This window comes from Dromaius novaehollandiae, chromosome 6 (genome assembly GCF_036370855.1).
Source record: "Dromaius novaehollandiae isolate bDroNov1 chromosome 6, bDroNov1.hap1, whole genome shotgun sequence".
Lineage (NCBI taxonomy): Eukaryota > Metazoa > Chordata > Aves > Casuariiformes > Dromaiidae > Dromaius > Dromaius novaehollandiae.
Window position 1 is genome coordinate 32777646 of NC_088103.1, and position 26621 is coordinate 32804266.

Sequence of the window (26621 nt, forward strand, 5' to 3'; positions counted from 1 at the left end):
AGCCAACCGCGCATGCGCCCTCCCCCACCCCGCACCTGCGTGTTGTCGTACTGCCGCCTCTCCCCGTCCCCGGGGCCTCTCACGCACGCGCAGTGGGCACGGCCTAGCACGGCGCGCAGGCGCCCTGAGGCGCCGCGGCCTCGCCCCTCCCCCCGCGGGCCTTCCGAGCACGCGCAGTGCGCGCCCTTCCGCGTTTCGCGCATGCGCCGCGGGCGGGCTCCCCCCTCCGCCGCCTGCCCGTTGCCTGAGGTAACTCCCTCGCCTCAGTCCGTTGTTCCTGCTCGAGCCGCGCGGTCCCGGCAGTGCGGGCGGCGGGCGCTAGGCCGCGTCGGCCCGCGTCGTCCCTTCCCGCAGCGGCGGCGGCAGCTCGGTCGCGCCGCGGTGCTTCTGCGCGCCCCCGGCGCTGCGGGCGGAGCGGTGCCGACCGGTTGGGGCCGGTTGGCCGCGCAGGCGCAGGGCCCCGTAAACAGGAAGCGGCGGCGGCCCGGAGCGGCGGAGACAAAGGGGCGGCGGGGGGAAGGGGCGCTCGGTTTGGCCCGGCGCAGCCCGGTGAGGCGAGCGGGGGTCCTGGCGGCGGGCGGCAGGATGGTGCAGAAGGAGGGGCAGGCGGCGCTGGAGGAGCCGCAGGGCAGCCCCAACCCGGCCGGGGTTACCGGCGCTCCCTTAGAGTCGTCGGGCGCCGCCGCGGCGCCGCTCGCGGGGGGCGAGGAGACCGACACGGAGACGGAGACGGCGCTGGGCTCCCGCCGCTTCCTCTGCGGCGTCGTGGAAGGTAAGAGCCGCGGGGGGGAGGGTGGTTAACCCTGGGAGACGGCGGTGGGGGCGGCCTCCCTGGGAGCGCGGGGGCGGCCTGGCAGCGGTCGCCCCGGGAGACCGGGAGGGGGACGGTCCCTGCGGTGCTGCTGCCCCCTCTCCGGGGGCCCCATTTCCCCCCCGGGGCCCCTCTACCAGGCGGGCGGTGCGCGTTTTTGGCCGGGGCTGCCTCCGCCAGGGCGGGCGGGGGGGAGGGGAGGCGAGGCGGCTCTCGGGCGGGGCTCCTGCCCCCGGGCTGGCGCTGGGAGCTGCTGAGCAGGGAGCGCCCTTCGACGGCAGCTGCTTGGTGGGGCGCGGGCGGGCCTGGCACCCCCTGCGGGCCCACCAGCCCTCATGGAGGCTGGGGCCGTGCGGCGGCTCGCTTGCTAGTACGTGTCTGAGTGGGGGAGGTGGGGGGTGGAGAGCAGAGCAGAGCTACTGTGCGATTATCCCAGCTGTACACGCTCTTCCTGCGTGCCAGAGGCTCAGTTTCCTGGGTAGGGAATAGGTGACTCCGCAGACATCTGTTCTGGCATTAAGCACTCCCTTGTTCTGCCCATGACGGTGTTGCAGCTTGCCATTTTAATTGCCGTAGAGAACAGGCCTCTTCTGTCTGTTGGCATATTTGTGGCATGAAAATGTTTAAATTGTTGCAGAAGCTGCAAAATTACAGCTTCTTTTTTGCATTTCTCACTAACTGCAGAATGTATTCGCATTTCTGACAAATTGGTTAAGGAAGATGCTTGAAAGGCAGAAAGAAGGAATAGTTTATTCCCTACATAAAATTTGGTTTGGAATTATCCTAAATTCCTGTGGCTGGATTACTATTATTTTAAAACCTATAATAAATCTCCAGGAGGAAAACAAAACAGTAAACAGATGGAATGGTGAAACAAGCTGTTTATCAAAGTCAGTATCTGCACTGCTTGCAGAATGCCTTTTGTTCATATCTTAAAAAGAAAGGACCGTTTGGCTGCAGCAAATGTCACTGTGTTAGGTGCGCTAGCCCCAGTTAATGATCTAATTTTTGTCTTAGTTTTTTTTTTTTAGCACTTATTTGGGCTTACGTACAGTCAGCGTGGAGAAAGGTGTCTTGGCTTTGTTATTAAAGTAAAACTTTCTGAAGGAAGATGTCAGATTGAAAGCTCTGCAGACTAGGATCAGTGAACAGATGTATGTATAGACAGTAACAATGCAGTTTCTCATACTCCTGCTAATATACCCTGACTGTGGGATCAGCTGTTCATTCAGGGATAGTATCAAGACCACTGGCTTAACATAAACATTTTTCCAGTCAATTTAATTAAATTATTGATCATCTTTGTTTTATATTTTGGTGCAACTGCTATAGAGGTCAGTGTTCTTGACCATTCTGCATGTAATAGGAAGCAAGAAAATGGCCCCCACTTAAAGAAGCTTTCAATCTAATGTTAATATGTGTACGGAAAAAAGGATTAGAGGAGCATAAAGAAAGAAGCAATTGTGGTGCATGAGAGAAGCTGTAGTGGGTGAAAATGTCAGTCTCTTGGTGACACAGAGGAACTATGGGGATAAGTGGAATAACTGGGATTAATCTCAGAAATGAAGATAAATAGTTACATGTAGTGCAGCAGTTAAGACAGTAGCGGTATGATGTGATTAGTGAGTTGGAGAATCTAGATTTTTTGGCAGAAAAGGAGGGAAAGTGGGCAAACATGGCAATAAGTGACGTTTCTGCCTTTCATGAAGAGTGCTGAAGGTCTGGGCGAAAATGCAGGGTACGTGCTCCAGCGGCATAAAGAGCGTATGACACATTGGATGCACCATTTTGGGAATAATAAGACTTAAGAGTCTTGGATATGAAGTTCTGGTGCTCTGGCTTCAGGACAACCTGGCCTTTGGAGAGCGTGTTAACTGGGATGAAGTATTTGCAGTGATAAGCTGAGTTTGTGTTAACCTGACACACAGTCATGAGGTGATGGCATAAAAACAAGTCAATCTTAGTTGGACAGAAAGATTGAAGTGCTGTCATTAGCTGATGACATCAGTAGTCTAAGAAATGTCAGATGAAAATATAGCTATTGTATCACTTCAGATTAGCATGTTCTCTTCAGTTTTCTATTTAGTTGCTTTTTGTTCTCATCACTAGCTCTGAAACAGTGCTGTCATACTGGTAAAGCATTCTGAATGCGTTATGAGGCATGGGTGAAATCGGTGAAGTGCCACAGTAGTTCATTCCCTTTTTGGGTTGCTGAGCTCCCTTACGCTGGTACTGAGCAGAATTGGGTGACTCTAGTGAAAATGAAGAATTTGTTCTGGGTGAAATAATCTTGGTGGTTTCCATGCCTGGCAACTGCTCTCTTTTGTTTGCTCTTCCATTTAACTGTCCTCCATTTGTCACTTGGCCGTTTCAGGGAGAAGTAGTAGTTACTCAGCTTTGCCACGTTGTGCCGCCACTTAGCCTAGGACCACTCGTTAGGACACTAATTTTTAAAACTTGAGCCTGCTTTGAGCTGCTTAAAAAGAACGTCGTTCGCTTAAATAGGTAACTGAAAGGCTTTTTGATATATAGGAAATGCTTCAGTTGCATCAGCTTTGAGTTTTGAAAGGTTGTAGGAGGGTTTTTTGGCCTCCTTAAAACAAAATATTTACAGATTTACAGTGGTGAATAGCTCTGGAAGTCAAGAAATTGTCTACCTTTGAGCTGATGTTGTGTGCTTGTGAGCTTTGTATATTAGTAGCATCGCTCATTGTTTAGAGTGGCCATGCTATTTGAAAACAAGAGCTTATTAAATTTCACTGTTATTTTAGTATTGGGTCCTTGCACAGACTGCCAAGCTGAAGCTTTGTTTTGAATTGCCCACTTGTGGTTGAGCTGTTTGCACATGAGTCTAAGTGAATTTACATGAATGAGAGTGAATTGAGAGTGCCTTTTAAAGTGTTATGTTTCCAGAATGGAAGGATTAGATTTAAAACCAAAGGTAGCTACAAAGTTAAAATTCAATTTCCAAAGTACATGACTTTGAGTATAGCCTATTCTAAAATTACCCATGTAGATGCTTTTGTATGATTATTCAAAGACATAGTTTTAACTTGTGAAGATGCAGGTGTTGAGAAATAAAATTTAGGGAGCCTCTTAATGTGAACAAAAGGAATCAAATCCTGTGTATTTTTCTTTACTTACACATGACTTAATTACACATCATCTACCTCAATATCTAGTTACATACTATGTGTGTATTTAGAACTATGGTCTGCATCAGCAGTCAAGCATTTTTGAACTGGTAAGTATTTTCAGAACTCTTCAGTATTCTTGTTACAATCAAATCTATTTTGTAGGTATCTGGAGTGATAATTTAATTAGGTTATGACTGTTCAGTCTGCCCTTATAATATTGCTGACTTGACTTGTGAAGGGCATCTGCTCAGGAATTCAGTTTGGATTCTGGAAAATTAATTGCTTCAGTGGCAAAAATATCAGACTCTAGATCATAATAAATTAAATAAGTTATAATTGCATTTTAAATTTAGATGAGTTGAGGTTATGACACTTTCCTGATGTTGTCTAGCTATTTTTTTTCTTCCTGCTTTGGGAGGCTTTTTGATGAATGTAACAGAAATAGCTTATTGAGGGAGAGGAAGAAAATGGTGGGTTATAATATAATGTTTCATGGAACAGGCATGATCTGACATCTAACTGGACAATTTTAATCTTGTTTCCCGTAGGATTTTATGGAAGACCTTGGGTTATGGAGCAGAGGAAAGAACTTTTTAGAAGGCAAGTCATGCTTCCTCTCACTGCAGCGCATTCCATCACAATATAATCATAATCTTCCACTTAGGTCTGAACAGACTTATTGTTCTAACCTAGAGCAGCTTTTTGCATATCATCTGTATTCTGGGGATTCATATTCACCTTTCCATCTTGTCTAACTGCTCTGAATTTTTCCAGTATCAGGTGTACATAAAGTTATAGTGATTTAATAGTATAACACAATGCTGAATGAAGAAAAAAAAACCCCAAGGATTAGATTAAGTAAAATATACAATGTCTGGATTTGTAGATTACTCTATCAATGAAGCCTTTTTTCTGTGCTTATAGACTTCAGAAATGGGGACTAAATACATACCTGTATGCTCCAAAGGATGACTACAAGCACAGGATGTTCTGGCGAGAAATGTATTCAGTGGAAGAAGCAGGTAATTGCCTTTATTTCCCCTCTGCATTTTCTATAAGCAGCTTTTAAATGAGTTGGTCGCTGCTACATGTGCTTGTCTGTTTAATCACAGTAGCCAGTTCTAAAGGTGAATCATGAGACCTGTTCCGAATACCCTGCAGCTATATTTAATGGAGCTTTTGGTACAAGCATGGATTTACTTCTTTTAAACACAGCTCTACAGATGATTTCTACGACTGCTTTTAAGACTGTCTTCTGGGATTTACTTTTTTCTATGAGAGTTGCTTAGAATTATCCCTCTAGCTCTTGATCATCTGGGCCATATTGTAAAGTAGAAATGATTTTTTTTTTTTTTTTTTTTTTTTTTTTTTTAAAGAGATTGAGAGAGTAGTGTGCCCTTTTTGTGATTCATTAAGCGCTTGTCTCAACGAAGAGAGAACCAGTTGAGAATGCAAGCTTCTGGCTATTTAGTCAGAACATAAAAATCTGTGTAAGCTGCTGTGAGGCTTTTTATCCACCTCAGGCTTTTACAGGATATATGGTGTTTTATTAGCCTGTGGGATTATCTTTTTCCTTGAGTGAGGGGAAACCTGATGCATTCTTGAAATTAAATAATCCCTCTTGGAGGCCACTTTGAATCACTGTAAAAGTATAATCTAAAGGATACTGCAAGCTTATTGCCAGTAACAACAAAGGTGGTTAAATATTCTAAAAATAATTGTCTTCATTAATTGTGTGGAGAATTAAATTTCGGGTTTGTTTCTTAAAGCAACTGTTTCTGCCAGGTGATGTTAAAAACCTCCTTTTCCTTGTGCCTTGAGCTTTAGCCCTACAAAAAGGATATGAACCAGTTGTGCAGGGTGATGTTACTACATTGGATTGTCTCTTAGTGTGTGTGTGACAAAAATGGAAAAAATGAGTAATAGTTTTAGAGCAGTTGGTGTGCATGCTGCAAAAGCAGACCGCATCCATATTTGTCACACAGCATTGAAATCAAGAGAATGTTTAAGTATCTTTACAATTTGAGAAATAGAAAATAATAATACCAGGACAGTTAACACATTCTTTCTGGCATAATTTCTGAGAACTCTTGAAAATGTCTTGGTGTTCTTTGCTACATTAGTTTCTAGGAGTTCCAGCAGATATCTTGATCTTTATTTCATTTGTTTGTTTATTTGTACTTTTTCTGGTGTATGGTAGAACAGGCATCTGCTTTTTATAACTTACATATAATGACATCTTATTTTTTTTGTTGTTGAACCCTTTTAAAATACTTGAATTTGATTTCTAGAGCAGCTAATGACTCTAATATCGGCTGCACGAGAGCATGAAATAGAATTCATCTATGCAATCTCGCCTGGACTTGACATCACTTTCTCGAATCCTAAAGAAGTATCCACATTGAAACGCAAGCTGGACCAGGTAAGTGCTAAGTGAACTTGCTGGAGTTGCAGTGCTACTTAAGCTGAAAATTTTGGTGTCTGCCTCATGCTGAGATTTTTACTAGCTGCTTTAATGTGTTCAATGTCAGCATTACTTTGGACACCTCTGCGAGCAATACAAATGGATATGTTCCAATGAAACAAATACTCAGGTTGTGTTGTACAAATGGTCAGTGGTCATCTAGATAAGTAAGTGGTCTGATCTTGTACTGCTTTTTGGAGGCTCTTCTTTGGAGTTTGTCTCCAAAGTATGTTAGGGCCCTGGAGCTAAGACGCATTTCCAAAGCAAGAACTCTGGTGCACAGTACATGCTTTTGGAGGCAGACCTGACATGCATGTATTGCTTTGTTCGTATAATTAACTCTTGTCCTTTGTGCAAAAGCTGTTGTTAGAGTGAGCTCTTTTCCAGCTGTCTGTCTGGTGAGATCAGCTTTGGATTGTAAAAAGTGGAACAGATTGCCAGCTTTTAGAAGCATCTTTGAGAAAAGCAGAGCGGTGGGCCAGAGGCAGGCATTCATTGTGAATAGATGCCAGAGCCTGTCTTGCTTCTCCTGCCCTCCCTCCCCAATTCCTGTAGTTTTTCTTTTCTTGGGGAGGATTTTGAATTTGCAGTCTATGCTGTGGAAATGGAAATACTCTAGCATGCAGCTTTCATGCTCTGGCACTGCACACTTAATAAGATACCATGGATCTGCTTAGACTTTCATATAGATGTGATACACTTTGGGGAGAGTGTTTTAGGCTACACATTTATAAACAGAATAATGATTCCTCAAATGAAATGGCTCTAGTTTTTGAGATGCTTGATCCTTTTTTAACGGCAAAGTAGCTTTAGAATTTTTTTTGGTTCACTAAAAAAATGTAATTTTTTTCTCTCCTGTCTCTTACATTAGGTTTCCCAGTTTGGCTGCAGATCTTTTGCACTGCTGTTTGATGATATTGATCACAACATGTGTGCAGCAGACAAAGAAGTTTTCAGTTCCTTTGCTCATGCACAGGTCTCAATCACGAATGAAATCTACCAATATCTAGGAGAACCAGACACATTCCTGTTCTGTCCTACAGGTAAAACAACATGAATAGTCCAGTTAAATCTTAACATAAACAAGGGAGGCTTTTATCTTATTGGTTGAAAGGTTGGTTTAGTATATTATCACTGCTTTAAAGAGTGTTTTGGCTAGTGTGGAGGAACTGACTTATGAAGCAAATTCAGGTAATTATACCTAGAGGCTATGCCAGATATACACGTCTCTTAAACGCTTAATGCCTAGTTAGGAAAGCAGCTCTATAGAATAACTCTGGAAGTTTGAGGTAGAAACTAGGTTAAATGAAAACTTCTATTTTGTTTGTACTAAAGTCTGTTTACTTTTAGATTTCTTACCTGGCTAGCTATTGGTTACTTAGAATTTTCTTAAAATAGTTCCAACGCTTACTGTGATCACTTTTTTCAGTAGTACCTGTTTTTAATAAGATTACCCATTTTCACTAGTCACAGAGTTATTTTTTCGAATGTCTTGGAAAATCACATGACTCTCAAACAGGTCTATTTGTATGTGTTTTTTTTTTCTTTTTTTTTAATTCTGAGCTTCCTCTTGTATCTCAGAATGTTTCATTGTAAGGAAGAGTATTAGTCTCTGGACTGATGGTGTGGACTGATGCAAAGAAAATTTAGTTGAGGAGCAATGTTGTTGTCATTCTTAATTACTTCCTTCCTCCTCTTATGTTGCAGTAGTTTAGTTCTGTTGCAGTATTCATCTTTAACTTCAAAGAACCTCATCTTCTAGTTTTAATCATTTTAGCTATTTGCACTCTGTAATCAGACTCAGGATTTCTAGTTGTCTTGCATATTGTCTGCTGTAGCCTGCACTTCTGTTTATGGGATTTATTATGCTTTTTTTTTTCCAAATTTTGATACTTGTCTGATTTTAAATAAATCCTTTCCTTTCTCTCTAGTCTTTATTCTAAGGAGAATTGATATAAATATTCTTTTTAATTGTACTTCAGACTTTTGGGCCTTTTTTGATTAATTATATTGAGGTTTCTCTTTTCAAAGGGTAGTATTTTCTCAATGCTGTGGAGCTGCCTTACCTTATCCCCCATCGTGCCAGCTTTTAGTTGTACTGTGATTTCTAGTGCCACAGACTCTTTGATGCAGTTGTAACTGTATAAAACTTATTCCGTTAATTGAGTGTTACTTACGACAAACTCTAAAACAGATTCTCCTCTCTTGTAGTTCTGGGCTAGCTGGCGAATAAGCCATCTTATAATAACCAAGAATAACCAAGTGTTTTTCCCTGTTTTTAAGAAGTAAATTTAGCCTTCTGACCATAGAATAGGTTGGGAAAGGTGACTGGAAAATGGAGGTGGAGATAAGGGATGAGATTTAAAAAATCATGAGTAACCTGAAAAACGTTAAGTAGGCAGGAGCAGTTGTTTACTCACTTATAGTAACAGAATTAGGTGTATTGAACTAACAGATGGCAAGTTGAAAATGAAAGAAGATACTTAACATGAAATATGTTTTCACAGAGAAGTCCTTGCCGTGTGATGATGTTCAAGTTAAATTTCTGTGTGTTCATTGAACAGTTGGGTATGTTTTCACATGTATGCGTCCTTGTGTTAATAGTAACTTTCTTATTTTTCCCCCATGCAGAGTACTGTGGAACTTTCTGCTATCCAAATGTTGCCCAATCTCCTTATTTACGGACTGTAGGAGAAAAACTCCTTCCTGGCATTGATGTCTTATGGACAGGTAAAAATAGTATTCTTTGAATTCAGTTACAGTGTCAATATTACTCATCATACGTATTTAGTAAGTAAACTGTCCTACTACTTTTTGTGTGGGGGAATGAATCTTCAAATATATGCAAAGCCTTCTGATTATCCTGTTTCACTCTTAGGTCCGAAAGTTGTATCCAAAGACATTCCGGTAGAGTCCATTGAAGAAGTTTCAAAGATCATCAGGAGAGCACCAGTTATCTGGGATAACATTCACGCTAATGATTATGATCAAAAGAGGCTTTTTCTTGGGCCTTACAAAGGCCGGTCAACTGAGCTCATCCCTCGACTAAAGGGAGTCCTGACGAATCCAAACTGTGAATTTGAAGCCAATTATGTTGCTATTCACACACTTGCAACCTGGTACAAATCTAACATGAATGGAGTGAGAAAAGATGTGGTGATGAGTAAGTACGCATAACGGTGCTGGGACACCTGTTTAACCATATAAGTCATAATGCTTTCTAACTATTTTAACCTTTCCTGTACTAGCTGTTTTTAAGATCACTTAGCATTTTTCTGTCCTGTAGGTGTGGGACAATTGCCTGAGAGATAACAAGCATGCAGGTTGTTTTATTGACTTCTTGAGTAGTATCTGTAGCACATAGTATTGGAGAATTGCTTAGTCTTGAGATGTATCTGCAGTTGTATAAAAAGCGCTGTCAGTAAACAATTTTGAATGGCGTAAGTTCAACATTAGAAGTGTCCGAGAGACTCACTTGACTGGGATAGAAGCAGTTCAGATCAAAAGGGAAACTGAATGCCAGGATATCGTGTCTCTGTGTACTGTTTTTGTGCTGACGTTGATGGTGACCATAGTTTTCCATTATATGTAATTAGGATGTAACACCTTGCCCTTTGCAAAGTAAGGCTGTTAGATAGTTCCTGGGTGCCTTGTCTAACATGTCATTTCTGTGTTAAATGAAACTTGCCTGATAACTGTTTTCAACTTGTCTCTGTAGCTGATACTGAAGACAGTACAGTTTCTATCCAGATTAAACTGGAAAATGAAGGGAGTGATGAAGACATTGAAACAGATGTTCTTTACAGCCCACAAATGGCTCTGAAGTTGGCCTTAACAGAATGGCTGCAGGAGTTTGGGGTACCTCAGCAATATAGCAGTGAGTTGGATTTGGTTTCATTCTGGTTTTGGTAGAAAAATGTGACTAAATGTTCAAGACTTGAATTTAGACTAAAACTATTTTACCTACCTCAATTTGTATACTTCTCAAGTGGAAGTATTTTCTACTTTTCTTTTTGGTGAAACCTTAAAAAAAAAAAGTGTGACATTCTACAATATGCGTGTAGTGCCTTGATTGATTAGCAGAAACAGCTTTGAAGTGTGACCCTTTGGCAGTTCTGATACAAGAAAGAAGAGAGTCTGTGGATCTTTCTCGTCCCAGTTGTTATTAGGCTTTCATGGGTCCTGAGAGAACAGGAAGGATTTTTTTGTGAAGTGAATGTTAGATTGCTATAAACATTAGTGGTGCCCCAGAGGATGTCCATGTTCTTCCAGTTGTTTTCAGCTGGGTTTATTTTTCTGAGTTTCTGCCCACAGAAACCAGCTCTTTTCAGCATTTGTACACCTTTGTTCTTGTAGCACTGGGAGCTTGATATTTGAAGTAAAGTCTGTTTCTGTCAAATGTGGGTTTGGGCCTGTCAGTTTGCCCTTCTCTGATAACAGCTGATTAGATGGAAGAACCCCTGCTTCCTGCCCCCTAACTCTGTTTGTGTGTAGTTACTGCCTTTGAATATCTACAGAGTTTGAAACCTTTCTAAAACTCAACCCCAGTAAAAACATTGGGTGAGGAGCACTGGTTAAGCTATCATCAATTCCTTCATTTCCTTACTTCCCCCAGATTAAAGATATTTTTGCAGTGGAGGTAATTAAGCATGTGTCCTTTTATTTTGAAGTGTACCCTGTATCCAAATAAAGCTTTACCAAGTCAGTTGATAGGAAAAAAAGTTAACTTTGAAAGTTTTTTATTCTGATGTCGTAGTTGGAAATGCTGCTGGGAGTGTATAAATGTTAAATAACTTTCTTAGCTTCCCCCCCCCCCTTATCTTTGCTTATCAGTTATGTGGAGGGGGAACTTGCCAAAATACATAGCCTATAGTTAAAACCAGTATGACGGAAGTGAACCAGCCAAGTGGCAAAAGGGAGATGGACTGATCAAATGCCTTGGCAGCAGATTCAGATCGGCAACTTCTACAGATCATGGATGAATGTTAGTTGGCAGATACTGAAAACTTTAAACTTGTTTCTTCTTATTCTCAGGTAGGCAAGTGGCCCACAGTGGTGCTAAAACTACAGTAGGGGACGTAGGGCCTCTGGTGGCACCATCCGCTTTAAATGCAGCAACTGTGGTTACCACAGTTTACCAAGAACCCATCATGAGTCAGGGGGCAGCACTGAGCAGCGAGTCCCCAGCGTTGGTAAAGGAGGAAGAGAAGAAGCAGTCTGATGAGGAACCAATGGACATGGTGGTGGAAAAACAAGACGACACAGACAAGAATGCTAATCAGATACTGACAGATATCACTGAAGCAAAGATGGCAGAGGAGTTAAAACCGATGGATACTGATAAGGAGAGCATAGCTGAATCTAAGTCCCCAGAGATGTCTATGCAGGAAGACTCTGGTAGTGACATTGCCCCTATGCAGACTGATGAGCAAATAAATAAAGACCAGTTTGTGCCTGGGCCAAACGAAAAGCCTCTCTACACGGTAGAACCAGTGACTTTAGAGGATTTGCAGCTTCTTGCTGACTTATTTTACCTTCCCTATGAACATGGGCCCAAAGGTGCACAGATGCTGAGAGAATTCCAGTGGCTCAGAGCAAATAGCAGTGTTGTCAGTGTTAATTGCAAAGGAAAGGATGCTGAAAAAGTGAGTGTGACCTAATCTTGTTTTCTCCTTTTAAATCATTAAATCATGAGCAATGTTAATCCATTGTCTGTAATAAAGAATGGTATTTCATTTCCTAGAAGCTGATGGGTGGTGTATAACTAACCACAGGTCACAATAACTTCCATTCCTCCCGAGGAAACCAATGTGTTAAGCCCTGTAGTGCCATGTAGCTATGAAAGCAGTCTAGTGTCTGCATTTGACAAGTGATCCACACACTGGCTTCACTTGTAACAACAGTAGAGAATACTGACAAGTGTCATATGGTAATCCATGCTGGTAAAATGAAATACGGAATTGTATAGTCTTCCTTTTATTTAGAATTTCTCTCTCCTTGGAAGGCTGCGTTTGATCTTGTGGATCTTTTGCCTCCATCTGTAGATAGAAGAATGGCGTAACCGAGCAGCCAAATTTGAAGAGATGTGCAGCTTGGTGATGGGAATGTTCACTCGCCTCTCCAATTGTGCCAACAGGACAATCCTTTATGATATGTACTCCTACGTCTGGGATATCAAGAGTATTATGTCAATGGTGAAATCTTTTGTGCAGTGGTTAGGTAGGTGCATTGGGAGCCACTACAATGCCAGATAGTATATTTTTTGTTTTCTAATTAGCCCACGAGGAAAACAAAGTACTAGGCAAATGTGTTTTCTTGGACATAGGGTCTGGTTTGACCCTCTCTTAAAGGTTTTCCTGTCTCGCTATTTGAAGCAATGCTTCCTGTGAATTTGCTTTGGTATTATAAGTGACGTCTGCTGGATGCTTAAGATTGGAGACCTTGATTTTCTTCTTGGGCTAATGAAACTTGAATCTCATCTGACACGTAAGTGTTTACTTTAACTTACTCTGACTGAATGCACACTGGACTGTACCGTGTAGCTCCTTGGGTATCCTGGCATATGATTGGAAATGACACTATGAAATGTGACCACATCAGCCATCTGCTGCTTGCTCTGTCTTGATAACATTATTGCTGTCTTTAACAGAACAATTGCAGAAGCGACCTTTCAATGGGCCTGGCCAAGAGGAAGCCGATCCTCCCAGCCCTGTGCGCATGCGAGCTTTAGCGTAAGGCTATTCTGGTGCAAAATGAGTTCCTTTAAGCACTTCTAAATGGCTGTTTTTTTTCTTTTTTTAATTTATGTATTTTTTGGCAATGGGTGGAAATTGTGGAGCTCTCTAGACAGATTTAGTCTGAGACTTAATCAGATCTTGAAACACTTTTTCCCTTTTTTTGTCTTTTTGCTTTTTTAAATGAAAGATTTTGGGGGGATCCTGAGTTGGCAGATAGCACCAGCATGGCCTGGGTAATTCTAGTGACCTCATTTCACTTTCAGGTTTCAATCCAACTGTAAGGAATATGCTGTGGACTTGCTTGACATACACAGCAGGCAGCAACGCTGATGGTCTCACGTCACACTTTTTGTAGCTGTCACAAACCTCACAGTGGCTAACCATTACACAGCCTTGGTCTAGTTCTAGTGTTTGGATTTTTTTAAAAATCATACTCTTAAACACTGTCAGGCTTAAATAGTCATGTAACATAGGAATAGAGAAGACCTGCCAAATCATCTAGTCAGTCCCTGCTCTATAACTTGCGTGTTTTGTGCTGATAAAATATCTGATCCCGATATGTATGGTTTATAAGATGAGCTTTTAGGACTACAGTCTGCAATGCACAGGGAAGAAAACTAGCTTGGGAACAAAACTTAGTAGTATTGTAGTATATTAACATATCTGCCTAGTGCTGTTTTAAAAGGCTTATTTTGTGCATTTTTAAGACCAGTGTAACACAACTGCCCCAACTTGCTACTCTTGCTGTATGTTGACATTTAACCAGAAAGAATGCTCTCTCATTTTGCTAACTTGATCTGTTCAAAAATCTAGGCAGAAACTTTTTAAAGGGAATGCTGATTTTGATAACCTCTAAACACTGAAGGCCCAGCTTAGGACTTCATCTTGAAATTGCTGAACTACCTACTGCTTTCCCTGACTTCAGCTGAAACTGTGTTTTCAAAGTCCCAGTGAAGTTGGGTCCAAGTCTTTAAATAATGCACCAAATATTTGAAGTGATTCACATTAGAAAGTTGTAGCTCTGTTAACTCTGGCACTGTTCTGTTCCAGTACTCAAGCTGGCATTAGGTAGTTGAAAACTTCATTTTAAGAGTTTTTAACATGTGCAGTTTAATAGCCTTATGCTAATTATGCTTTTGTGAGAGATGTTTTGATCTTTAACTTGCATTGCATAACTAGCGTAAATGCATACAGAGCAAGATGTCTGATAAAAGATGATATTATATAAAGTTAAGAATGTTACAAATCCAAACAAATGAGTTTTCACAACGGTGTGCTCAATGGTCCACTGAAAGTTCATTCTCTTAACCTCTCCTCCCAAGTCCAGCTAGCATTCAGTCCCTTAAATTAGTGTGGCTGTACAGTACTATGGATTACTAACGACTTCTATTGTCTTCTTCCCCATTGTGTACAGATGGGAGAATCCTCAGCACAAGTTTCTACTGCTATTGGATGGACAGCGCCAGATGTTCACAGCGCGTCGTCATTAATTAATTAAAATGGAAAGGTTTTGTCTGTGAGGCAGTTCAGATAGACTAGCTGTGCAATAGGCATGAACTGAAGTCACATTTGCGCAGCGACTAAGGCATTAACTATGTTTTTCATTTATACAGCTCTTCATTCACACAGCTCTTTAATAATTGGAAGTGCTAGTTAAGTTGTAGTCTCAAAGGAGAGACAGATGCTGTCTTCCAAGTTGCTGACTAAATCTACTTGTGAAGGGTGTCTTTTTTACGTGAGAATTCTAAAATGTGGGAGCAAACCAAATTCAAATGCTGATTCTTGGATCACTTCTGAAATTTATCATATTTAGGGTAGTTTGTTTTTAAGCAGTATTCCTAAACTATCGTAAATGTCAAACTTGGCACACTTTGGGACTCTCTGACTAGCACAACATACTTGTTTGTACTGATCTGAGACTGTTACTTGAACAGGAAGTAGATTGCTGTCCAGGAAAGGAAAAGAGTATTTGCGCTGCTCATCTTGTCAGAAAACTAGGCAGGTAATTGAAATCTCCACTCCGGATACTGTCTGTCAGAGGTGTCATTTATATTAGTTGTTGTTAAAAGCCGTGATGCCCTGCTAGTAGAACAGTACTAAAAGTCAAACAGCTAATGTAAGTTTCTTTTTATAGCAAATATAAACTAAAGCTGAGCACTTCAATGGGCCTGCTCTGGCTGGTGGATCGGTAGGAACCCTGGTGTATCTGATATGCTTAAGGAGGAAAAATCAGGACACTAAAAAGCAAAGCTAGTATTATCTGTGGCCGACAGGGTGTACTAGTTAAACTGAATTAATTCTAGTTAACACTACTTACCTTTTAAATGTGCCAGGAGTATTGCAAAGGTATGGCCTGGATTATGCAAGTTTGTTCAGTCTCTTGCAAGAACGCAGTTTTGTACAGCTTTCCTGGCTGCCTTAACTGTTCCAGACTCTTTGCATTTATTGCCGGTCCTAGTTTTCTGACAAGATTTAAACAATCAGTACTAAAATGTGACTTCAGAAAGGTCCAGTTTTTTTTCAAGGGGCTGTGATAATGGAATTTGTTTGGTCTTCAGCTGCGTAAATTTACAGTAGTAGCTATTGAGACATGTGGCTTCCAAGATGAGCTCTTTTCATAGATGAAACAAATGCTTCTGCCACAAATATACGAACAAAATAATGTACAGTCTGAGAAGCTCATGTAATTGTACGTGGCACCATTCTCATGCCTTGAAGCCTGGAATGACGTGTTATCATAATCACCTCTTCTATTCTTTAGTCTGTTACATGAACAAAAACTTGAATACTGCAATTAGTGCATGAGCACAAAATCTTTACAAATCATACATTATTACAGCCTCCCCCAAAGCCCTGAATTATAGCTCAGTTAGAGAGCTTTTTCCACAAGTGTGTGTTAGCTGTTTGGACATGTTAGACACCCAGGAAATCCCCCTTCTCGTAACGTTCTCCGCTTGGATCTGATCTCAACAGGGTGTCGTAGTCAATCTTCAGCACAGTTCTTAAGTGGAGACCAAGAACCCTGGGCCTTTAGAGGTGGTCTAGCAGGAGAGTTCCAGGTATCAATATGACTTCACAACTGAATGACATTTTCTTTGTTTTATGAGAAACCTTTTGTTGCACATCAGAGGTCTGGAAGGATTGGTCTGCCGAAGGCTTTCTGGTCCAAAGCCCATTAGCCTTACAGCTTGGTTTAAAATAATTTTCCTCCCCTTTCTACAGTAATTTCTCAAGGAGATGCTGCCTGTCCCACGCGCATGCGAAGCGCAGCGGCTTTAGTTGTACATTTCACATTGTTTCTTTGCAGGTCGCACAGCATTTTATCTGCGCCCGCAATTGCACAATGCGCGCATGCTTGTCTGCCGATGGGAATTCCATGAGCAAAAGGGATAGCGATGCAAATTTTGGTTCCTCTCTAAATAAAGCTATAATGCATTTTGCTGGAAAGGTTTCAATTGGGGAATAACCTTAAATCTGTTTATACCATGTTCGAATTTGTTCATGGATTTTTCAAGTGCTATACTTTTCCCCCTCACAGGTGCTCTGCGCGCAGCAAATTGAATCAGCGCATTGCTTTTGGGATAAAGCGTCTCCTCTGGCCAGTTAACCCTCTTCAGACCAAACCTTTCCTCCTGACATTCTATGTTCTTATACAGAGACAGTGTAGATATGATTGGTAAAAGTACGTTAAAGCAGATAAGATGACAGACTCGTTAATGTGCTGTTTCAATCGTATATTTTAAAACACCAATTGGATATTTTCTATTCAGATGAGGTCTTTGCATTTGTAAAGCATACCAACCCCACCTTCTTCTGGGGTGCCTGCAGTAGCAAATGTTAATTTGGGAGTCTGCAGTGCGCACCCAAGAGTGATGGGTTTTGTTGTTCATATGCTTATATTGAATATTTTGTTTTCACAGCGCTTGCTGCCTATTGATGGGGCAAATGACCTCTTTTTTCAACCACCTCCACTAACACCCACTTCCAAAGTGTACACCATACGACCCTACTTTCCTAAAGATGAGGTAACTGCTTTTGACACTTGCCTTTGTTGTTAATGATGCATTTCATTCTGTGGCAACACCATGGCTACTGCTGAGTCCCATCATCTCCTAAGAAAACAAATACCCCAACGTCTTGCACAAGGCACAAACAGCAAGCTTCATTGAAAACAAAGCTTGTGACTTGCCTATGGTTCTACAACCTGCTGTGCAATGGTATAGTTATACCCACATCTTGATTCCCAGTTCCTCTTTTTTTAATTTGCAAGTCCTTTCCCTGTCTCTGAAAGGCAAATTAAAACTGTTCAGTGATGGTAGTGTAATTCTTGCAGTGCAATCGCATGCAGTATGTTGACCTTAGGGGTCGTGTGTGTATATCTGTTCACTCAGTAATTATTCTGATAACTAATGGTATTGTTAGAGCTATGTGGGCAGAACTTTAGCTGTTGCATACAGTCTATGCCTTTGAATCAATATTGCATCTCAAAATGTGGTTGTAAGATGTGATAATAATTGCCGACTGTAATAATTCAGCCATGTTTATTTTTTTTTTGCTTACATTTGTAAATTCTCAGTCTGATTTTTGGAATGGTTTTTATCAGATTTGTTTTAGAGAGACTGATACTTTCAAACCATGAATTTACTGATAATGAGTTGTCCCCCCTGTCCCCGAACAGTCTTGAGTGCAACTTCACTTACATTATCTTAGCAAGAGGATACTTTAAACTGATGCCAACAATTAGTAAACACCCTTTATGGGTACAAATTTAAACAATGTAAGGATTGATATAGCTTAAACTTTGCTCTGCAGCAACATTGAGATGAAATGTTTCATTTGAATTGCTGAGAACTCAATCTAGATACTTATCTTTCAAATGATTCTCCACTTTGAAGCCCACCAGAAAGACAAAACTATCACGTGAAGACATGTCCTTTACCTGCTGGTTTTAAGTTAGCTTTGCTGTGTGCCGTTCTGTCCATCTCTTAATGCAGGACTGTGCCTGAGCTGGTTTGTTCTTTTATAAGCAATGGAATTGCTATTTCTAAGCCACTTAAGCAATTGGTGATACAACTAAAATAAATAGAGAATATCTCTTCTGAGAAGGAGTGTCCTTTTTATGAGAGGAGGCTGGAGACATGCCAAATGGAAAGTTGTTTTGGTGAAACATGTAGCCTTTTCATTTAAAATGTAACTTCTAAAAGTTTGCTCTTTAAAGAGATTCAGCTGCTATGACTGAAGGGCAATAAAAGCCTTTTATCTTGAAGAAATCCATCAGGATGCATCTGTCCTTTGCTTTAGTTAAATAGGAAGCAGATCTACTCAAACATTAGAAATTTGGAAAAGGGACTTTGTTTCAAGCGTATTGATATTCACTGTGCATTTTGTAACCAACCATCAGGATTAATATTGTGCTGTTATGACATGGATGAAGTTGATCTCCAGCCTGTCTTTTGTGGCCATTGCACTTAAACACAGTGTTTTTGACTGGCAGCTTTTATTTTAAGAGCAATTTTGAAGAGGGGGGGAAGTGGGGGGAGGAAGACATTCTTATCAACGTATACTTTTGTTCCATGGAACTTAAATGCCTGGCACTACAAGGTTACATCAGAGGTATTGGTGAAATCTGTCCAAAACAAAGTTGTTAACTTTTGGGTTTGACTGTTGCCTCGTGAACAAGAACATCATCTCTTCTCTCTTCTTAGGCATCTGTGTATAAGATCTGCAGAGAAATGTATGCTGATGGAGCTGATCAACCTTTCCATAGTTTACCAGACTTAATTGGAGACAAGTATGTATTAAGAATGAATAACAGAGGCCTGAGAGAGGTGGTTCTGAAGGATGAAGTCCTAATATTGTACTTAATTTGAAAAAGAAACACTAAGGGCGGAGGGTTAAAAAAACTTTGAATTAACCCCCCCCCCCCGCCCTCTGCAGCCATTAAAAAATGGGTTTCTTGATTTTTGAAAGATATCATTAACAGTTATATCTCAGTTTGTGTTCCAGTCACATGTTGTGGAGTGTTAGCAAAAAGATTCGGATGAAACCTGTTCGTGTTGCTATTCTATTTGAGATTTTTTGAAAGTATCATATCATGAGAGTGTCTGTAATTGTCATCCATAGTTATCCTCTGATGTTCTTTTTCCAAGTTAGTTAGCTTGTTTTTTTCAAATAATTACATTTATATGAGGACCTTTCTGCCAGCCAGCTGCCTGAGTTTTGTCTGTAATACATGCTATGTATTACCTGTACAAACATTTAAAAAGTGACAAGTGAGATGAGATTAAAAACAATATAGAAACAGATTAAATTAATTGAGCTGTAGCATGAGCTTGTTGGGCATTTGTTATGTCTTGTGAGTGTTTTATTAAGATAGAATTTTGTAAAGAGGCTACCACAGGAGTGACAGGAAAGTGGTTAAGAAATGACTAGTAACTGATAACAAAAAAAGGAAAGAGAAAGCAGGAGAACAGGGAGGTGACGGCAGCAGAGAAACAGAGCAGAAGGTGAAGGAAGTTCATCTGCCTGGTGAGTCAGAAGCGCTATGCGTATAGAATTAAATTGTGGGATCCTGAGCTGCTGATACTGCTCAACTCTGAGTTGTGATGTCTGATTAGTCTGTTAATTACCACTTTCTAGAAACTAATTCTATTGCTGGAGGACTCTGTTGCTGCTTTGGATGACCCCAGAGTTTCCTCTAGAATATCTGAGCCTGTCTGTTCAAAGTGACCTTCTTTTGGCTGAATTTGGACACTTCTTTCTGCAGGTTAGTGGGAGGTCTGCTCACCCTCAGCCTGGATTACTGCTTTGTCTTAGAAGATGAGGATGGCATATGTGGCTATGCTTTGGGAACAGTTGATGTGACTCCCTTCATTAAAAAATGCAAAATGTCTTGGATCCCTTTCATGCAAGAAAAATATACTAAACCAAACAGTGACAAGGAGCTGTCTGAAGCAGAGGTTAGTATACCCATGAGACCAAAATTGCATGCAGAACTACATTCCTCTTTTTTTTCTAAAGCAGGTCTTTGGGCGTTTTTTTGCATATTGCATTTCCATGTAATTCAATATTTGCATTTTTCTGAAGTGTTTGATGGGTATAGTATCTGACCTGTTACATGGTGACACTAAAATTGTCCACCACAAATCAAATACAGCTGTGAGCTGTAATGCACACATGAGGTACTTTAGGATTAATCAATGCAGTATGTTTACAATGACTTCTTGGAACTGCTAAGTGACAGGAGCTTTCAAACTAAAATAGAATGTTAATCTAGAAAAGATTGCATTTTGAAAATAAATTAACAGCTATTAGTTTCCCCATGTTCCAAGTAAGACTAACCCTTGACAGTCATATTAGTTTAAGTATGGAAAACAAATTGAAATGCAAGCTGGTTCTAGATGTTAAAATCTTGGAGCTATTTGTGTAGTGTGAGGGCTGTAAATGGTGCAAAATGGCGAGTGCTAAGAATCAATATTGTGAATTATTATTGGAAGAAATTAGAAAATCAGAACATTACTGAAGTGTCAGAAATACTCAGAAGTTCTAGTTGATGCACTCTCATCAAGAAAAGTGCGCTTAAGACTTGACGAGAGATGCTGACAATCGCCTACATGCTAAAGCAGCTGTGGGCCAAGCTCTAGTAGAGGCAGGCACAGAAGCACCACTTCCTTTCTCCTTCCCTCTCAAACCTTGGAAAAAAGTGGTGATCATGACAAGTCCGTGTTATCCTATTAAACCGTCATCCACGGCCTGGTGGTGCCGTAGGCTTCATCCTCTTGCCAGATGTGTTGGTTCCATGGAAAGAGCATCTGCACAGAATGTCACATGGGAGCCCAGGGGCAATGAGCAGTTGCACTAGCTACTTTGAGGAAAAGTAAGCCATTCCAGAAAGTGTTCTCTGATAAGTTGCCCAAATACAAAGGCTGTCATCAGACTGCTGGATTGTCGAAATCTGCTGCCGGCAAGCTCAGGGCAAATCTGGTGTATCTGGACTGACCCAGGATATGCCAATGTGCTCTTGCTTTATTTGACTAGGATGATGACAGTCTTAATGCAGGTCATGGGTGTGAGAGCATAGGCCTTCCCACAAGCAGAGCTTCCTGAAAATAGAAGGAGGCATTTGTCACCCTCTTTGTGAAAACTGGCCACTACTTTTAGGCATGTTTCATAGAGGGGGCGAAAGTGAAGTATGTAGAAAGTGCCTGGCAGCAAATGGTGTTCTTTTCAAATGTCTGTTCTATGGCGGGCATCACTAGGAGTCTTAATATTTTGCCCACTACTATTGAAGTGGAGCTAATCCTACAGTCTAGAGATTTTGTGACTTCATTCTTCTGCATTTGTACAGTGCTGTGCTTTCAAACTTAAGTAAGTAAATTCAGATTTTGAAGCAAAGCTAGTGTGTATGAAGAAATCAAACTAAACACAGCAAGGCTCTAGTAGGTACAGTAGAGGAGAAGGCATATTGATTTCCAGAAGTTTAAAGCCAAACTTCAGAGAGGGAAAGCAGGAGGTATTTTGTGCTGATGAACTAGCTTTGCCTTTCAGATGTCTAAGAACAAGCAGTAAGAACAAAAAAGTGTTTTCTGCTGTTGGTACATTACACCAGGATTTTTTCTGTTAGTACAATGCCCCAGGAAAATTCTTTTTCTAAAGACTCTTGGTTTGAGGGATGTTCTCTGGAAAACAGTCTTTTTGTACTTAGCAGTTGAGATAGATACTTCAGGGTTTTCTCCATTTACCCTTTTGGCACTGTAAAGGAAAGCAAAGAACCCTCAATAACTGCTCGGAAGTCATAATCATTGAAAATCAGGAAAGGAAAAGTTTTCTCACAGAATAGGATTGGTTGGGCTTATTTTATATACATCTTAGCCCCTGATAATCCCAGTCTCCACTTTGGTTTGAAAGCTCTCATTCCATGCTTTTCAGGTCATTTGATCCAAATTTCTGACTTCTAATACACTTCAGTTGTTCTCTAGTACACTTAATAGATCTTGAGGCCCAAAATCCGTAGGATAAATAAATCCTTTTGTGAAACACAGCATAAATAGAGTCCTCTGACTACCATGTCATACTGTTGTGAGCCTGTCTTGTAGTTTTCTTTCCAGGTTCCTGTCAGGGAAGTTTAATACCTGCTTTTCCCAAGACTAGTTGCTGATCAGAAGAGATGAATGCACTGTCTCTCATATTGGGCTGCTCCATAGCCCCACCTTACGTTTCTCCTCTAACCTGTTTTCTCTGTCTTTCAGCTCTTCTATAGTTAGAGAAAGCAGTTGTCATCTTTCCCTTAGCGCTTGAAACCAGAATGTCTAGCTTTGAACCTTTGCTGTGCTTTGTGCTTGTTACAGCTGTGATAAAGAAAAGCTTAGTGGGACAGGTTTCATTATAGATCTGAAGTGATTCAACCAGCTTGAAGTAGTAACTTTGAACAGAGACCTGATCTGTTGTTGCAAGAGTGTGGGAGATGGCAATTTATAGATTTGAGGAGACTGTATTTAAACTTGATCTGCAAAATGTGTGGTTTGCTAATGTTATGGATCCTTGCTTTTGATACCATAATAAAGTCCAAGTTTTGACTGTTCTGACCGTGGCGTTCATCTGTACAAGAAGCAAAGTTAGGTGGCTTGCTTGCTTGAGCCGGTGCCCCAGAAAAGTTTTAAAATTCAGTAATCAACAGGAAGAATGACTTGAGTATATTTTAGATAGTAGGCTTTGTCCATGGTGTGTTGTCTTACTTGGCTGTTCCATTCCCATGTGAGTTGCCTGAAGTTAACATTTGATGTTGTACTCCAAAGATCTTTTTGGGTGGTTACGATAGCTTTTAGTGATCAACAAGGCTTGTCTCAACCCAGAGACAGATTTGTCTGTGTCAGGTCAAATTGTTCAAAGTAAAAAGTGACTCTCAGAGGTGCAGTTGTAAAGCATATTGATTGGGAGGCATACTCCCTGAGCAAAGCAGACTCTTAAGAAATCTGAATGAAGTTGGAAAGCTGAATAATGATTAACTCTGTTTCCCATATTGTCTTCAGAAAATAATGCTAAGCTTCCATGAAGAGCAAGAAGTATTGCCTGAATCGTTCCTTGCCAACTTCCCATCACTGATAAAGATTGATATCCACAAAAAAGTGACAGATCCAAGTGTGGCAAAAAGTATGATGGCCTGCCTGCTCTCTTCTCTAAAGGCTAATGGTAAACTTCTTCCACTTGAAATTCTTTGTTTCCCCATTACATGTTAGCTTTGTAATTTTAGGCAAACTTGGGGCGGTTAATACTAACACATTTTGTATTTGCCTGAGGTATTTGGTTACTGTCATAGTTGGCACCCTGGATTATTTAGGTAAATAATTATAAAGTGCTTTTACATAGCTAACTGTTCTGCTACTGTCTTCTGTAAAAGGAAGCTTTTTGCTTTAGCTATTATTCTGCAAATTAGAAAATAGGAAGAACTGTGGGAGCAATTTGGCAGTGAGAGTATACCTTTTTGCATTTTAAACAACATGCAAATGTTTGTTTCCCCTGCTGGCTGTGGCAGTGATGCTTTTTCTTATGCATGACAATATGCCCTGGTGAATAATTACCAAGACCTTCAATATAGGGAAACACTTGGCTGTCTGCCTTACTGCGCACCTGAGGTTCGGTTCCCTTGCAGTTTCATGCCTTTTTGTAGTGCTGTTTTCTGAGCCAACAGCTGAGTTTCAGTATGCTTGTATGGGAAATACAAGATGTATAGAGGGAGATGGTTTGTTGAGACTGACAAGATGTCGTCTGCATTATGCAGTCCCTTTAGGGGATGGTCAGCTCTGTTGCCATAAATTTGGTCTCTTTTTGGCACTAACTATGCTTCACATGGAACTGGATCTGTGATTTCATTGGGTTTAAATGTTGAAATAGATGAGGAATCTAATAATATTTGTAGGCTGTGCTTTTTATAATAACTCTTCTCCCACACTGTTTCTCTCTCTCTCTCTCTCTCCCTCTCTCTCTCTCTCTTTTTTTTTTTTTTTTTCTTTCTTTTCAGGCTCCCGTGGGGCTTTTTGTGAAGTGAGACCAGACGATAAAAGAATTCTGGAATTTTACAGCAAGCTGGGTTGTTTTGAAATAGCTAAAATGGAAGGATTTCCAAAGGATGTTGTTATCCTTGGAAGAAGCCTGTGAAGTGCTTGACAGCAAACTGTTCCAGTACTGTAGTCCCTTAACAGCTGGGCAGGTAGTGGTGGGGATCTTCATATGGTCTAGCTGCACAAAGCTGGCAATAAGCCAGCTTGGTAGAAGGGGCTATGCGAAAATCACCCATCACACATTCAGACTGTAATTCATTGGAAGAGGATAATGCTGCTGAAAACACCGTTTTGACAAAGAGAAACCTTGTCCTCTCCTGGTCTTGTGTGAAGTGCCAAGGAATCTTGCATGGGCTATAGCTTCTTGGAGGAATCCCTCTCAGTCAGCAGTGTGGTTAATGGCAGTTATCTGCATTCAAGTGTCGACAGAATAGTGGTCTCTACCAGAAGTATCTTTAAAGATGCAGTTTTGTTTCTTTGTCTTGTAGGAGAATGTGCAACTGGGAGTTGCAGAAATGGGAGGGATTACTTGTGTCAATCAGCAAATTTAAAGATGAGTAGCTACAGTTCTATTTTTGACTATCTTTATGCTGTTGATAAAGCAAAGACCCGTTGTCACTTCTAATGACCATTGGTGCAAGCTTTGTGCTTTGTTAGGGACAAATGTGCAGTGGTCTGTGGCAGAAGTCACTTAATGAAAAACCTGTAAATTTCAGTGTATATAAACTTAACTGTATGCTGACTAACTTTTTGTTTACCAGTTTTTGTAACTTTTTCTTTTGAAAAGTGAAATGGTTTAGGTCCAAGATGGCACTTTTGAATAATGTAAAACCACAGTGGAGAGCGAATCTGTCCTCAGCACTGACCTTTTTTACTGTGCCTCATATCCAGGGCTAGAAACTGACCATCTTGAGTAAGGGGTGCTGATCCCAAAGGATCGTTCCTTCTGATGGCAGTTTGTTCTCTTGCAAGGTTGTCACTGCTTGAGGCTATCATCATTCTCCTGGGACTGAAACAGCAATTCACCGGGTGGTCTGATAAACCTGTTAATTTTGGTGGCATTCGCGCGGAATTGTGGATGGAAGAAGGTGAGTGGAAGAGAGCTGGCCCACAGTTGGGATTTGTCCTTGGAACATTCTGTGTTTCAAAGCCTGTTCGTACTAGTTTGATTAAATCAGGGTCTTCAAATCCTGCACATTTGTATCAAATAACTTTTCTAGAAGAAATGCCACAATAAGCACATTTTTACACATTATTTAAATGGTTACCTACTTTTAAATGTTCCAAGAGTTTGATGTTTTTACCCAGGTCTGACATGTTTGGCCATGTGATGGAGTCAGCAGGGTGTGGAATCTGGAAGTGAGGTAGTTGCATCGTTTGTGAAATTGGTATTTCACAAAAGTCCCAGTGTCCCAGAGATGTAATTGGCCAATGATATACACCTTGCAGTACCTTGCTCCTTTCACCTGCTGCCATCAACTGTGTTTTTCTTCCTTTTTAAATTTCCTGGGTTTTTTTCAATGGTGCACAAAGGAAGTTCAGTTCCTTATATAAGCTTCCAGCTGCATAGGCTTTGAAGAAGTTATACAACCTATAATGAATGGCATTAAGACTGCAGTAATGTTGTCTGCAACCTGTAAGGAGATGCTGCATTTGGCCTTCTGGTGCAGTCACACGCAAGATTTTTTTTTCCTTTGCAGAATGTGAATAATTTTTTAAAGCGGTAGCGAAGTATTTAAGTTGAAACAAGTTCATTTCACTTTTAGAGAGGTACGGGGTTGTGCTATTGAATTTCATGTAAGTCAGAGCTGAATGCCACTAGTTTTTATACAGCTTTGAGTGCATGTTGAGTAGCTGATACCTTGGTTTATCAGGTGGGAGAGTTTTGTTTCTTCATGGATACCAGAGTCAACTTATTTTATCTGGATTCATAGCATTACAGCATAGGATGCTTGTGGCCTTATTTCTTGGCTTTTAAGGAGTTGCCACATTTTCTCTTCCTATGACTTTGTTATTATAGAAATTAATTGTATAAACCTACGGAATGTCAGGCCAATACCATCATTCTAGGATTGTAAAGTGATATGTTGACATATCTTTCATGGTTATGAATTTTCATTAAGGTTGGAATGCCATTTTCATTAATCTGTTTTTAGATCAACAGTATCTGTAGCAGAAAAAATGACCTGTAAAACTGTATTTGAAGACCATGCAAGAAATAGAATAAAAATTGAGAAGTGAATGTAAATAAGAAATGCGTATTTTGTATATGAGGCTCCTGAATCAGAAGTGGCTCAACAATGCACGTAGCATTGTGCTGTATGTGCGGGGTGCCCTCAGAATCAGCTGCCAGAGAAGCTTGTCTCTAGTTCTGGTGGCACGGCATTACATGGCAGACATTTATCTGCTTTGATA

At 40.8% G+C, this 26621-nt stretch overlaps 1 protein-coding gene across 1 annotated transcript; it reads left to right on the forward strand.

Moving 5' to 3' along the window:
- Positions 1 to 173: 173 nt before the first annotated feature.
- Positions 174 to 26448, forward strand: OGA (O-GlcNAcase). Its single transcript, XM_026102865.2, has 16 exons — positions 174 to 772; positions 4497 to 4548; positions 4873 to 4970; positions 6240 to 6370; positions 7284 to 7455; positions 9044 to 9142; positions 9291 to 9575; positions 10131 to 10289; positions 11447 to 12057; positions 12457 to 12631; positions 16123 to 16208; positions 17070 to 17174; positions 18855 to 18940; positions 19916 to 20108; positions 23178 to 23337; positions 24167 to 26448. Exons 1-16 carry the CDS (start codon positions 202 to 204, stop codon positions 24301 to 24303), a joined length of 3120 nt encoding a protein of 1039 aa, XP_025958650.2. The 5' UTR covers positions 174 to 201; the 3' UTR covers positions 24304 to 26448.
- The last annotated feature ends 173 nt before the right edge of the window (positions 26449 to 26621 follow it).